This window comes from Ammospiza nelsoni, chromosome 7 (genome assembly GCF_027579445.1).
Source record: "Ammospiza nelsoni isolate bAmmNel1 chromosome 7, bAmmNel1.pri, whole genome shotgun sequence".
NCBI lineage: Eukaryota > Metazoa > Chordata > Aves > Passeriformes > Passerellidae > Ammospiza > Ammospiza nelsoni.
Genome location: NC_080639.1, coordinates 22987494 through 23001688, shown reverse-complemented (window position 1 = coordinate 23001688; position 14195 = coordinate 22987494). Strand labels below are relative to the sequence as shown.

General features: G+C 39.9%; 1 protein-coding gene across 1 annotated transcript in view; it reads right to left on the bottom strand.

Moving 5' to 3' along the window:
• Nucleotides 1-7187: 7187 nt before the first annotated feature.
• The window catches only part of KCNH7 (potassium voltage-gated channel subfamily H member 7), a 205035-nt gene continuing 198027 nt past the window's right edge, over nt 7188-14195 (bottom strand). Inside the window, exons 14-16 of the mRNA XM_059475767.1 lie at nt 11675-11840; nt 8102-8294; nt 7188-7451 (exon numbers count right to left, since the gene is read on the bottom strand). Of these exons, the coding sequence (XP_059331750.1) occupies nt 7188-7451; nt 8102-8294; nt 11675-11840 (623 nt within the window). The remainder of the gene's footprint in view (nt 7452-8101; nt 8295-11674; nt 11841-14195) is intronic.

Here is a 14195-nt window from a genome sequence, read left to right as displayed (position 1 = left end):
CACTCAGAGTGCTCACTTCCCGGGCTGCTCACAGCGTGTCAGGGTTTTGGGCGCTGGCTGCTGCCCCGGCACGCAGTGGCAGCAATAGGAGGTGCTTGGTTGGTGTCTGAAGCCATGGAAGATCTCTCCCTGAGATGAGGTTTCGCCCATACCGTACATGTCACTGAGCTTCAGAAGCAGTCTTGGTTTCCATGGTGGGGGTTTGGGGAACCTCAGTGTGATTCTGAGGTAAAGCAAAATGATAAACAGAGAGTGCCTGGATTACTGTGTTCAGTTTTGGTCCGGGGCAGTTCAAAGGACTGAGAAATTGTAGAGTCCAGGGGCCAACAGGATTGGAGAGCCTGTCACACATTTGAAAAAACTACATTTACAAAGCCTGGAGAAAATAAGGGTCGGGGAGATGCAACCGCGGTGATATTTGGGTGTTAGAAAGATAATTTATTTGTTAGTAAAATTGTCTTGTTCAGGTCTAGGGCTTTGGCATGTTTCAATGATCTCAGACCTAGGGGGAGGTTAACAAAGCCTGGGAATAAGGATGTATCACTGATAGCAGAACCAAAGAACACAATTTATGGGCCTCAAGGACATTTGGCAGGACTCCCCAGGTAAGGGAAAAAATAATGAAGACATTTCAGCAATTGTGCTGAGATTGGCTCTGACTGCATAGAAGATAATTCTGGCCTGACGAGGTTCTTACCACTGATTCACAGACCACCAATCCAGGAAACACTGGGCATGTGGACTAATCAGCATAAGAAGCGAGGGAATAGTTTAACCAATAGAAAAAAGAGTACTAATTAATGTGAAAAACTTTGTAACTTGTAGCCAATGAGTGTTAATGCCTTTGTCTGATAAAATGTAAAAAAATGTTGACAGTCATGGTGCTGACTGTGAATTTGCCACCAAGCACCTCCTTCTGTGCAAGGCAGAACTGTAAATAAATCAAATACCTTGATTCTCTGTGTAGATGAGTCTCTTGCAAACTGGGTGAAAGAACCTGTCTTGGGACACCAACAGTTCTTCAGCTCCTAAAAGTTGGATGTTTCTTCACTGGGGTACATAGGACAAAGGGGAATTGGAATATGTTTCTCTAGAGGAAATTATCTCTAGGTGTCAGAAGAAAATATTATCTTCTCTAGAAACAATTAGACATTGGAATATATTGCTTAGAGAAGTAGCAAAAATTTCCTCAATAGAAGGAAGTGTTGAAGAAAATTCAACACTTTGCTTGACAGTGTCCTTGATTAAATGTCTTGCTTTTAAAAGAAAGCCAGCTATCTCCAGAGGTCCTTTCCCAGCCTAAAGTATTCTGTAGTTCAAATTGTACCCTCAGCTGCTTGTCACATTGAGATGTGCTGCAGTAGTCTGCTCTCAGAGGAGCTTCCTTTAGCTGGAGGCTTCTTTTGTAGAAGAACTTAATTTGTTTTTACTTTCATTTCATCATTCTTATGCTTATCTCTAGTTTCACTTTATTTCATCATTACTTTTTCATTTCTACTTTATGCAACTTTCCCTTGAAAGATTTCCTTCCCCCTAGTACTTTTTCTTCTGTCTCCAGCACCTTCGCTGGAAGGCACATGAGCCTTTCTTGCTCAGTTTTGGGAGCCCACAGGACATTCTGTGTGCAGACGGGTTGTTTGTGTGTTTGCTTTGTTGTGTACACTGTGGTGGTAAATCAGGCTGTATGTTAATTCCAAAACAATCCTTTACTGGCTCTAAGAGTTTGCAGACATTAAAAGGACATTTGAGACTTCCAGAGATAAAGAATGTAACATGTTTATTCCAGCTAGTGTGAGGTTGCACAGATGATGGCTGAGCTCCTGCTCTGACCATGAATAATGGAAATACCCTGACTATCGCTCTCCTGGACATTTACACCGATTTTTGAGACCTTTGTCCCTTTCAGATGTAATTGAAATTGGTGTCAGGGTTCATAGCAGTCGCTCTGGCAGTGCAGGGGAGGAGCACTCGGCTTTCCCCTCGGCTATCACAAAGGCTGCGCAGTGCCACCTCTCGGCCCGCTACAGACCCGACGCCGCCCTTCCCTGCTCGGCCGGAGCGCAGCGGGGAAGCCGGGACGTGGCCCAGCCGTCGCGGCTCAGCACCGCATCGCACCTCACCGCACATCAGCGCACAGCACCGCACTGCACTGCTCTGCACAGCACTGCACATCACCGCACCGCACCGCACTACACAGCACCGCACAGCACAGCACCGCACCGCACCGCACCGCACCGCACCGCACCGCACCGCACCGCACATCAGCACACAGCATTGCACCGCGCATCAGCGCACAGCACCGCACAGCACCGCACCGCACATCAGCGCATCAGCGCACAGCACCGCACTGCACAGCACCGCACTGCACAGCACCGCACTGCACATCAGCACACAGCACTGCACCGCATTGCACAGCATACAGCACTGCACAGCACTGCACAGCACGGCACTGCACATCAGCGCATCAGCGCACAGCACTGCACAGCACCGCACCGCATCACACTGCACAGCACCGCACCACCGCACCACACTGCATATCAGCACACAGCACCGCACCGCACATCAGCACACAGCACTGCACAGCACAGCACCGCACCACACTGCATATCAGCACCGCACCGCACATCAGCACACAGCACTGCACAGCACACTGCACAGCACCACACTGCACATCAGCGCATCAGCGCACAGCACCGCACAGCACCGCACCGCACATCAGCACACAGCACTGCACAGCACTGCACTGCACAGCACCGCGCTGCACATCAGCACACAGCACTGCACCGCACTGCACATCAGCACACTGCACTGCACAGCACAGCACTGCACATCAGCACACTGCACTGCACTGCGCCACACAGCACAGCTCTGCACAGCACATCGCCGCACTGCACCGTGCAGTGTACATTCTTACACGCTGCTCACAGTGTGTGAATATTTATAAAGAATATTTAACAGAGAGGATGGGAAGATTAAGGGTGCTGATCTGCAGGTGTGGTATTAGGTACACCAGTCATGGGAGGAATTGTTCCTTCTGCTGTGCTGGTGTTGCAGTCTCCTGAGATTCTATTTGTGCTCAGCATTTTAGAGCTCAGCAGCTCCAATAAGAAGACTTACAATTTATCAGTGGGCAAGACTCCAGTTGCTTCACCTCAGCAGGCAGCCAGAGGCTCTGCCAAGCAGTGCATTTCAGCTTTTTGTATGTTACTTATGATGCTGGTGAATGAGACAGGAACTTTGATGAGTGCTCACCAGAGAGATGAAATTGCTAGGGCACAATTTACAGCAGGAAAAGGGAAGAGAGGTCCATCTGTGGAGAGCCAGCAGCGAGGTGGGAGATCAGAAAATGCATTTACAAAGTGAACAGCAATCGAACATAGAAGAAAAGAGACATGCATCTGGTTGTGTACTTCCAGGAAACAGCAGTTGGGTCAAGACACATGACTACTGTGTATTACAGTAAATCTAAATCTGTGCCTGTAGATGAATGTGCACATCCAAATAGTTCAGGTTGCTGCACAGCTTAACTATTGAAAAGCATTGCAACCTCTCCTTTGCTTTAAATGTTGAACTACATTTGTAACTGGTAGGAGCCAATTAGCTCCATCAAGAGCTGTGCTGATCTTACCGTCTCACCTCTCACATTTGAAGTGATTGTCCACAAGGAGATTTTGTACTTCAGCTACTTTAGCTATTCCTGAATTTTCACGAGACTTCTCTATATTTACAGCTTATAATTTATATTTATTTTTAGCCACAAGTTTTTAATATACATAGCCAAATGTTCCTAAGCTCAAGCAAACCCAAAACTTGCTCCTAAAGTTCTGAAAGCTTCTATGGATTTTGTTACAGCTGTGTTGGGTATACAACCTTTGACATTATTATTCTTAGTTTGATTTGGATAACACAGACCCATTTCTATCAAGTGAAAACCAGACCGGACTTATAGGCAGGCCCACCCTTCAAAAAACCCTCCCAAAAACTCCCAGCAAAATCACCTGCAAATAAAAGGGGCAATTTTTGCTGTTTAGAAAATTAATAAATTTCCATACTCACTGGTTTTTACTTGTTTTTGGAAGAAAAAATGTTGAAGCAGTGGGTCTTCATTGAACCTCACCAAGAAAAGAAGTTACCTGAGAAGCCAGATCTTTTGGTGGCAAGGAAGGGGTAGCTAGAATGTTGCAACTACACTTTAATCTTTTCTGGATTCCTTGGCAGGGAGCTTAGAATCTCCATAACTTTAAGAAGTCTCCCTTATTTGCACCCATTTGAGAATTTTTTTTTCCCTTGGTACAAGGACAAAGGAAGAAACAAAGTCTTTTTGAGCCAGAAAATGGAGTAAGTGTAGCTTTTCCTTCACTTTGACTGACTGCAGTAGTTGTCACTCTTCCTCTTCCCTCCCCAATGCTCCTTCCTCAGGCCACCTGCTTTGCTCAATCTCTTTGCGGTAATGAGAAATACCAGGTGATAAGATTGGACAAAAGGCCTTTTGTAAAGCAATGCTCATGCATTATATTTTTCCTTAATTTTATTTTTATTTTATACCAGACTTTTTAGAAAGTAGCATAACAAATGCCTTTTTAGAAAACGTGCTAACTTGTTTCTTGCAACAGACATGAGTGTTAGTTACCAGGCTGAGATAGAGCAGAAGTCCTTAACACTTGCTATTTAAAAAAACCCAAACAACAAAACCTCACAGAAGGTATTTGTTATCCAACACTCTTGTTTCCACTGAAGTATATGCAGGCAGAGTTTCTGACTGGCCCCTAGTGGGAGGAAAGATGTGTGCTAATGTCTTTACAAACAATTCCATGGGTGAGGGTATGGGTGGTAAGGCCTTTGAAATGGGTCTCAATGTCTTTACTAACCTCAAGCAGCGAGTTTGTTGCAGAGCCCAGACAGCTTTGCTCCTGAAACAGGCAAGGGTCTGCACGAGCCTGAACGTCAGGGTAAAATGACAGGTTCAAGGGGGAATATGTGGTAGGGAGTTTGGGAAGGCTGTACCTTTCTAGTTCCTCAGCCAGTGGGGTAAGGAAGGGAGCAACGTGTGGCCGGGAGTTCAGGATAAAAGGAGGCTGCACCTCCGAAACTGAGAGAAAACCCCACGGGTGTGTGCCCCAGGGACTCTCCTTCCCTTTATTCTAATCAAGTTGCAGGAGTCCTCTGTCTCCTTTTTGGACATAAACCTCTGGCATTTGTGGATTAATGTTCCTGATACTAGGATCTGACCCTGCAAGGCACAGAGCAGTTCAGCCCTCCTGTCATCGCGGTAGAACAGTCAGCCTGTTCTACCATTTGGACCTTTCAACAATCAAGAGTAGTATGAGGCAGTAGAAAATTTGATCTTGTATGGGAAGGGTTGGTTTATCTTTTGAGTGACAAAAGTATTGACTTAATTTATTTTGGTATCCTTAAAAGCAAAGGTAAAGCAGAGCCATGCTCAGTAGCTTAACACTCACACTAATTTTAAATGAGGAAAGATTTACCCACCGTGGGTTTATCTACCAGCTGTGTATGACTGAAGTGTCACGTTTGATTATGACCTCAACATACAAGGAATGTATCTATGTGAGGGACAGTCACTCTTGCATCTCTCTGTAGCACTGATTTTGGACAGGGGGTTTAGCTTGATTTTAGGTAAAATTTATGTGCTCCCACTCTAACTGGATTACATGCTTTTCTGTAAACAGTACTCATGCCAGAGGAATTTCACATTAGAACTATAAGATTAGAAAATCATAATGGATATGTAAAAATTTTTGAAAGCAGTAATAAAAACATAATTTCCTTCTAAAAGAAACACAACATTTGAAGCAGAATAATATTTTAATAAAATTAAATCTAAGTATTCACAAAGCATTATGCACATACAGTACATACTGTATTTAAAGCCTACAGACCTTAGATCATTTTATTCTAATGTAGTCAGCTTTGGACACAAGCTAAGCTTACTCATTTTGTAATAAGAAAGTTTACAATTGTTCCTGAAAGTGATTTTACATATATACATATATATATATATAGCTCTATATCTATACTCCTACATGTAAGTGTAGGTATATACACACACTTGTGTGTATGTGTGTGTATAAATATATATACACATACACATACATACACACCTATGTACAGCTATAAAATACACACATGCACACGTCCACAGCACCTGTGGGGTGTGAGTGTGTGTGTGAGCATTGTAGAGGGGCCAGTCAGTACAAAGAGGTAACTGCAAACAGCCACCCTAATAATTATAAAACAAAAATGTGTACAATATTTTAAAATTAAAACATTGTTAATAATTTGTATTGAACAAAAGGAACACAGTCTTCTGCATTACATAGAAATTAGGTTTATTGCATTTGATTATGTTTGTGTGACAGATGAAAAGCACCTGTCTGCTCATCACACCTGAATTCTATGATGCAATTTAAAAAATAACAGTACAAAAATCAAAACCCAAAATGTGATGGAAACAAATGATTCAATTTAATGCAGTTTGTGGATGTGACCTATGGTGATACTTTGCACCACATGGCAGTTTTCCTCTCTGTTAAAATACTACCTTACTTTAACTAGTTTGAAAGGAGGCTGTGTTCTCTGTCCTAATTGTTTCAAACTCAGAAGATTTGGTTACCCTATTCTTTCTTCAGATTCAGACTCATTGTGATGTAGTAGAAAAAGCTCACTACAAGAAAGATAAATCAAGTTTCAAAAGTGAGCTAGAAGAGCATTTTTCTTGAATTTTAGCTTGGTCAGGTAGGAGTTTTTCTATGTGAATTATTGTTATTGGTCTCCTATTTGCTCTGAAGACATATCCACAGTAAAATACTATTTCCATGACAGCAGTAAATGGTAATCTCCATGCAACGTAAACTGTAATTTCAGAACATGCATGTTATTAAAAAAAAATAAAAATATAAGGTGCCTTGAGAATGCTGGCAGTTTTACATTTGGAACATACAGTTAGTGTGTGTATATATATATTTACATCAGAACTGCTCAACTTTACCTTACAAGCTTCAGATTTAGGAAAATATACAGTACTTTTGCATATAATGGTATATTCCTTGTAGCCCCTGAGTCAAGTATAGAGGATTTAAATACAAAAAAAAAAAAAAAAAAAAAAAAAGGGAGAAACAGCCATTAAAAGCACTTACATTTTTATGTGAAGTAATAGTATAAAAGTACTATTTCCCAGGAAGACCAGGATCAGAAACATGCCTATGAAGACTCAAGATTCCTACAGTGCTTAGTGAAGATTCTGGCAAGGAAGGGTGCCTAATTGGAGGGAGACAAGTTTTACAAGGCTGTGGGGGTGGCTCTACAGACTGGTCATGTTCTTGGTCTAAAAAAGAAGCCAGGTTGTCTTCTGAGGCTGTGCTCAGATGCACTCTGCTTGAGGATTCTTTGGATTTCAGTTTTGATTTTTCAACATCTGAAATTTCAGGACACTGTAAGGGAAGAAAAAAACCAAGATGGTAATAATTACATTGGTCTCTTCCAGGCCCTTGTTCTGTTCAAAATTAGCACATTCAGATGGTTGATGGAAAATAATTTTTGAAAATTAAACAGTGTAGAAATAGTTTTTTACATGGTACTGCATTTGATTTAATGTAATTGAATGCAATTCTGCTGATTAATTGTAGAAGTCTGGATATCTTTTCCTCCTCTCAGATCTGCTAATATGACATCAAGATACACATATTAGCAGCCCTTTCTGAAGGACTTATTACTCTTGAGACCCAGTCTAAGAGCATGGAAATCAACACTCTGGAATAGGAAGTTCTGTTTTAGAGCATAACTCCAGAATTGCTTAATTCTGAACATTCTAACCACTTGGATTCCTTTTCTGCTAACTTTTACAAAAAAAATTACAATTAAGTAAATCTTCTGATTATAAGATCATTGTATGAATCTCTACAACCCTCATAGAAAATGTGGCCTCTGAAATTGTGGTGTTTAAGTCCACTGTGGAGGTGCTAGGTCAAAATAATAATTTCATATTCCTTAAACTAGTGTACCAGCACTAGATTGGTGCATTTCTTCCTCATAAGACAAGAAGACTAGGAAACCTCTTTTGATCTTATGGACATGTATTTACCTGAGATGAAGGACTGAAACTTCTGTCTGTTTTAATTGATGCTGCAGGCTGAAGCTTTTGTATGACCCGGACTGCTGGCTCTTGATACTCTGCACTTGCTGTCACCATGCTATAGGCAGGTGGAATGAGTGTTGACTGCCTTTGCAGAAGCTGCAGGATGGTTTGGATATCAGCAGTCATTTGGGATTCAAGCCTAGAGAAGGAACATGAAATCAGTTAGCTCATGGCCAGGAACAGGTGCATTTTATGCACTGAGAACAGAGGTGTTCAAGAGGGACCTGCAGTTTCCCAGTAAAACCATTGCTTGTTGTGGCTTGAACATGTCTTAAATAGGAGAGAACAGTAGAGGGAGTATTGAGCCCTTCCAAAGCTTCTGGCTCTCCCTTTCCCTTACAGAACATACCTGCAAGCTTTTCTCTGGTTTTTGCTACACTAAGAATGAGTTCATCACTATGCCTTAGATTTGCAACAAGAAGCAACACAGGGGACTGCATATCTGGTTGAAAATAACTGGAATAAATGTATTCTCTTCATTGTAACTAAAGTGATTTGTGCTGGCTGGGCATGGGACGTTATTTTGATGCATCTGACAAGGAATTCTGACATGCTGATACAATGCACTGAACTAAGCAGAAACTGCATTTGTGTTTTTCCACAGTTAGGAAAAGAAAGATGCTTCCAAAACCATCAAAAATCCAACTTCCCAATTCTCATTACTGTGAAAATTTATTCAAACTTATGCAGGCCTCAGAATTAATGTCAGCATTTCTAATGTTCAAATTTTGTACATTTAAAAACGTTTTTCACCTTTTTATAAATTTGTATATGACTTCTGAAACCCTCGAACTGATTATTTTGTTCATACTTACAACTCCATAGCACTGAAATGATTTTTAAATGGTCTTGCCAAAACCTGTGACAAACTCAGGAAAAGGTAATGCCTTTTGTACCTTCCCAGCTGCTGGAAGGCTACAGCACATGCTGACAGATGGTAATGAAGATAATACAGCCTTCTGTACAGCAACTGAGCTTCTGACAGAGTAAACAAATCTTTGTCAGCAGCCTTTAATGTTGTGAATGTTACTACTTGGGCTCCCTACAGTAGCAGAATTGATCCCATGCTGTCAGATTTTTGCTTTTACCATGTGTTGCACTGATGTTATTTTTTATCCTGTTGGAGTTGTCCATTGCCTGTAATCATTTATTTATAAAAGCATCTGTGAAATGAATCCAAAAGGTATGACTGAAGTGTATTTGGGATGCTGTTTCTTCCTTCATCAGAAAAAGATGATTTTGTGGCATCAGCTCTCAGAAAAAAAACAGCCCAAACTCAGACTTCTGACTGTTAGAGTCAGAGGTGCCCTACTTGCCCTCTTGGTCAGCGCCCTTGGGTTCCTTGCTACTAGCCAATGTGCTGCTCTCACACAAGCCCAGTGCTGATGCCACAGGGTGAAATGCCACCATCCAGAGAACTTCCATCTGCTACACCTGGGCCTTAACCCCTCAGTGAATAAAAGGTAGCATTGGAGGATATCCATTCAAAATTATTTTTGGCTTTGAATTAACTCTAAAATTGCTCCCCTCTTACTTTGTTAGTACATGAATGTTTCCTTGTACTTCAAATGAAAGAGTGTCTCTGGTAGTGTTTATTCATCATCATTGCATAAATCCATGCTACCTAAACAAATAGGAGAACTGGCCTAAATACTTGGCCCATAGTGTCCATGAAATTCCAATTGCTTAAAGAGAAGAAACAGAGATAATTCTAGGGACATATTCCTTGTACATAGAGGGCTTTCTAGCCCTCTATGTCAATTCAATAATTGACTGTTATGCCAAGCCTCTAACTTGGCATGGAAAAATTCAGGGAGAAGTGATCATGCTTTTTAAGCTAGCAAGTCAGAAGTGACAAAGGCAGGAAAGGATATTGTTTCTTATATTAGTAGAAAATCCAGCAAGGCCCCAAATACCAAAAGCATGAAAAGCTTTTAAAATATGAGAAGAGTTTAAAGAATAAAGTGATATAATAAAATACATAAAAATTTAATTCTTAGTTTATCAGCAAAAATTATATTTTCTGACAGAAGAAAATACTGACAACTTGCATGATAAAACAATGGCAACTTTGAGGTATAACTTCAGTTTTGAGAGCTTAAGGTTTCAGAAAATGAATTGTTACCAAAAGACTATGTACTGTTGATGGGGATCCTGCAGGCATTTAGTTATGTGACATTTGCAGCTAATTAGATTACTTGATTTTAACTAGAAATTACAGCAGTTGAGGGTTAAGTGTTAAAAATGTCCTTTTAATGCATTATGCCACATTCAGGAATGTAAAATATTGTTGTTTGATTGGCTTCTGGTGGATGAAGGAATCAATATGCAGTTAACTTGGCTTTAAACTGATTGCTAAAATATTCAGCGCAGAATGCCACTGAATACCTACTAAAGTATGATTAGGACTGAGTGTGTGTCATAGTATTTGCCATGGAAAAATATTTAAATTAATGAAATTACAGAGTGAAAATAATGAAAAAAATCAATGGTCCTGAGCATAGGGCAATTTAAGTGAAGTTACATGGTAAATTACAGTGCAAGATGGATCAAAATTTTGTAACCATATTTTTAAGATGCTGTAAGCTGTGCTGCTTAGCTGCCAGTAAAGCAAGATATATTAAGCATAATATCTATTAATAATAATTTCTATTAATAATATAATAAGATATAATAATATCTATTAATAGCTAATAATTAATATATATTATGCTTAATATATATATTAAGCATAATATATATATATTAAGTGCCATATATTAAGCAAAAGTGATATTGGACTCTGATGAAGAAAGTATAATTTTTCTGTTGTAACAGGTATAAGTATTGTGCTTTTGCATATTCCCAGGTATTACTTATTATAGAGTTGCAAAAAGAGTTAACGCATCAAAAAGGGAATTCATCTGCAATACATTTTAAAAAGCAGGCAGCTGGTGTACTTTGAGTCTCCAAGAAAGAAAATGTACTTCAGATCTTGAAGATACTGAAAACTGCTGTTTTGTGTCCCTGCCCATGGCAGGGGGTTGGAACTAGGTGATCTTTAATGTCCTTTCTAACCCCAATTGCTGGATGGTTCTGTGATCTAGGAACAGCACTCTTGATGAGGTGAGATTTAAATTTAACAATTCGAGGCGTCTCTGTACAACTTCTTGGTTTAAAAGATGGTCTAAAACAGTCAGCTGAGGAAAAGAGCTCTACTGCAAAGCCATTCAGAGTAGCTAATGTGCGTACCTAGAGGCAAAAGACATGAATATTCTGGCAACTTTTAAAAACTGTGTATCCAGATTTCCCAGAATTGGTTTTTCCAAGATTCTGGAAAGCCTAACTTAGCTGATATACAGCCTCCTCAGAATACATACACACAAAAAAGTGATATTCCCATTACACATATTTTCGAGCTTCTGACAATCTGAATGCTTTTGGAAACTTCCTGCACAGACTCATTCCTTCTGTAGCATCTTCAATATCAGTTGTATTATGTACTCTTTCACACACAGGCTATTTTCTATTTGTTTTTACCTGTTAAGTTGCTCTTGAAGTAAATCTAATCGATTCTCCACTTCCCCGTATATAAAATCACTTTCAGTTTCACAGATTCCCCATGTAACATGGGATAATGCTGGCTGAACTGGGGAGTCCTGGTACTCCTGGATGTTCTCCTGCTCCCAGTTTCTTTTGTTGATGTCTGATTAAAAGAACAAAAACAACATATAAAAGTATAGTTTTATATACATAGATTTAGAGAGGTTGACACTTCTCAAGCATCCCATTTACTGAGTTTCTCAAAACATTGGAAGTTAAATTGGTACATTAGCCAGGGAGACTGAACATCTCTCTTTGTTCCTTAACACTTCTTAAGGAAAGATAAAAGTGGTCACATACAGGCTAACATTTTGAAGCTGCAAATAAACAAGCAGCTTTTTCTAGTCAGCATCATCAGAGTTCTGCCACTGAATGGCTTCTCTTTAGTTTTGTTTCAATTATTTTACAAATGGATCCCAAATTTTCTCAGTGTATTTTTAGCAATTTTTTTATTCAATGAAAATAGAAATTCTTGTTCTAACCTAAAGACTTTAAATGATGTCCTTGAATGTCTTTGATAGTGTGCTTCAGAGGCCTAAGATGCCTTCTCTTGCCCTTGAATGTGCTACTGAAGTGTATTCCCTGCTTAGTTCTTTGGTGTGAAAGAAGGATTTGCTGCATTGAAATTGCAGCACTGAGCATGTGGTACTGTGCATTGGAATGTCCCCTCTAGAGAAAGGTGCCAGGCCTCAGGGAGCTGCCTTTCTTACCCATAACTGCAACACTTCTTAGGTTGGAGAAGTGTAATATGTTTTCTCTGAGACAAGGGCTATTTAATGCAGCTCATGCTGCTAGCAAAAGGGTACTGCTTATTATTTTCATAAAGGAAATTGATTTTCATTGATGTTGCTTTTAGCATCATTACTCTCCCACCCAATCCTTTCACCTCTGTTTAAAGCACATCTCTGAAACTCCTATGGTACTGTGGGGTGAAAGGTGCCTGTTCATTTTGTTTAAGGATTTCAGACTCCTAAAAGAATAAAATATTCAGCATTTCTGGGTCAGCCACAGATCACTTTGATATTAAATGAAGCTTCATGGTAAACATGATGTATCTAAAAATACTCCTTATATGAGTAATTTATATTTTTTTCTTTACCTCCAGCCCCTTGTGAAAAAAAATGATGATGATTATTCCAGGTCTTACTCTATACCTGCTGCACCCAAATTTCATCCCTCTTGACCCTCCCAGTTCTTGGATCTCTGTGACAAAGCACTACCAAACAGAGCTCAGGGACACGTTCCTTTTGCTTGGACTTCTGGTTTGGGCTATTTCTCTTTCCTCTCTCAGTTTACTTAATTTATTCATCTGTGGATTTATTAATTAGTTATGTTCTTGGCTTTATGCCATTTCTCCTGTTCAACAAGTTGTTGAAAGGTTACACCTCAATTAGCATGGGGATATACTTGCTGTACTTATTGTACAGAATGAAGATCTTGCTGTCACCTTTGCAGAGGCTACAGGTGACATAGGTTGAACAGTGCTTTTTCTACAGCAAAACCTGCTCCCCATAGCCTTTGTTTACTCTGAGTTAATCAGTCAATCAAACAGTAAAAATGGTCAGAATAACTCATTCTTCTTTAATGTGATAAAAAAGTCTGTTTAAATTTTAACATCTGCTCAATACTATTCCCATTAGAGTTGTATTTGTAATTATTTAACTACAGGAAGTTATACAATGAATTAAACTTCTTGTTGCACCCAGGCTGCTGCTTCAGCATACAGCTGGACAAAATCCTTGACTGCTTACAAGGCATCTGTAGTTGGATTTGAATCCCACATCAGTCCCTGAATGATTTGCTCAGAGCTTCTCCTTACACTTCTCTTGGCACTGCACACTGTTAACTCAGCATAGGTTACATTCATTTCACACTTGTGAAATTTTTCTAAGTAACCATAGCAGCTAGAGCCATGTTTCAAAGAGAAGAGAAAAAAAACTCACAGTGTGGGTGACATGTAAGAGCTTTGTCCAAATGCTAATAGCTAATCCTTTTCAAACATGTCATTGAGCAGTGTTTCTCTAAGTAAAGAAGAAAAAAAAAGAAGTTCCCACTCAGATTTAGTATTTCAACTAGATTTAGCCAGGAAGGGGAGCTCTTGCTACATGATTCCAAGTGTAGGAGATTTTCTTATCTCTCTTTTTTTGTTGTTGTTGTTTGTTTGTTTGTTTGTTTGTTTTTATCAGACAAAAGTCATTATTGTATTATCTGATCTTTGGTTAGCAGGTGGTAGAAGGTTTCCTGGAGCTGTAGAGTGTTTGAATTTCATGTGACAATCAGTAACTGATTTTATGCACTGGGCAGAAGCAAGAGGAAAGAGATTTCATCTTGGCTACATAGAAATCTGTTCTGCTTCTCAGGAACTTAAGCCAATGGAAAGAAAGAGATAAAGGGTGTCACAGAAGCATTTGGCAATTTGGTTTTAGGAGGCACATGTGGTACAATTTGCAGTGTCCAA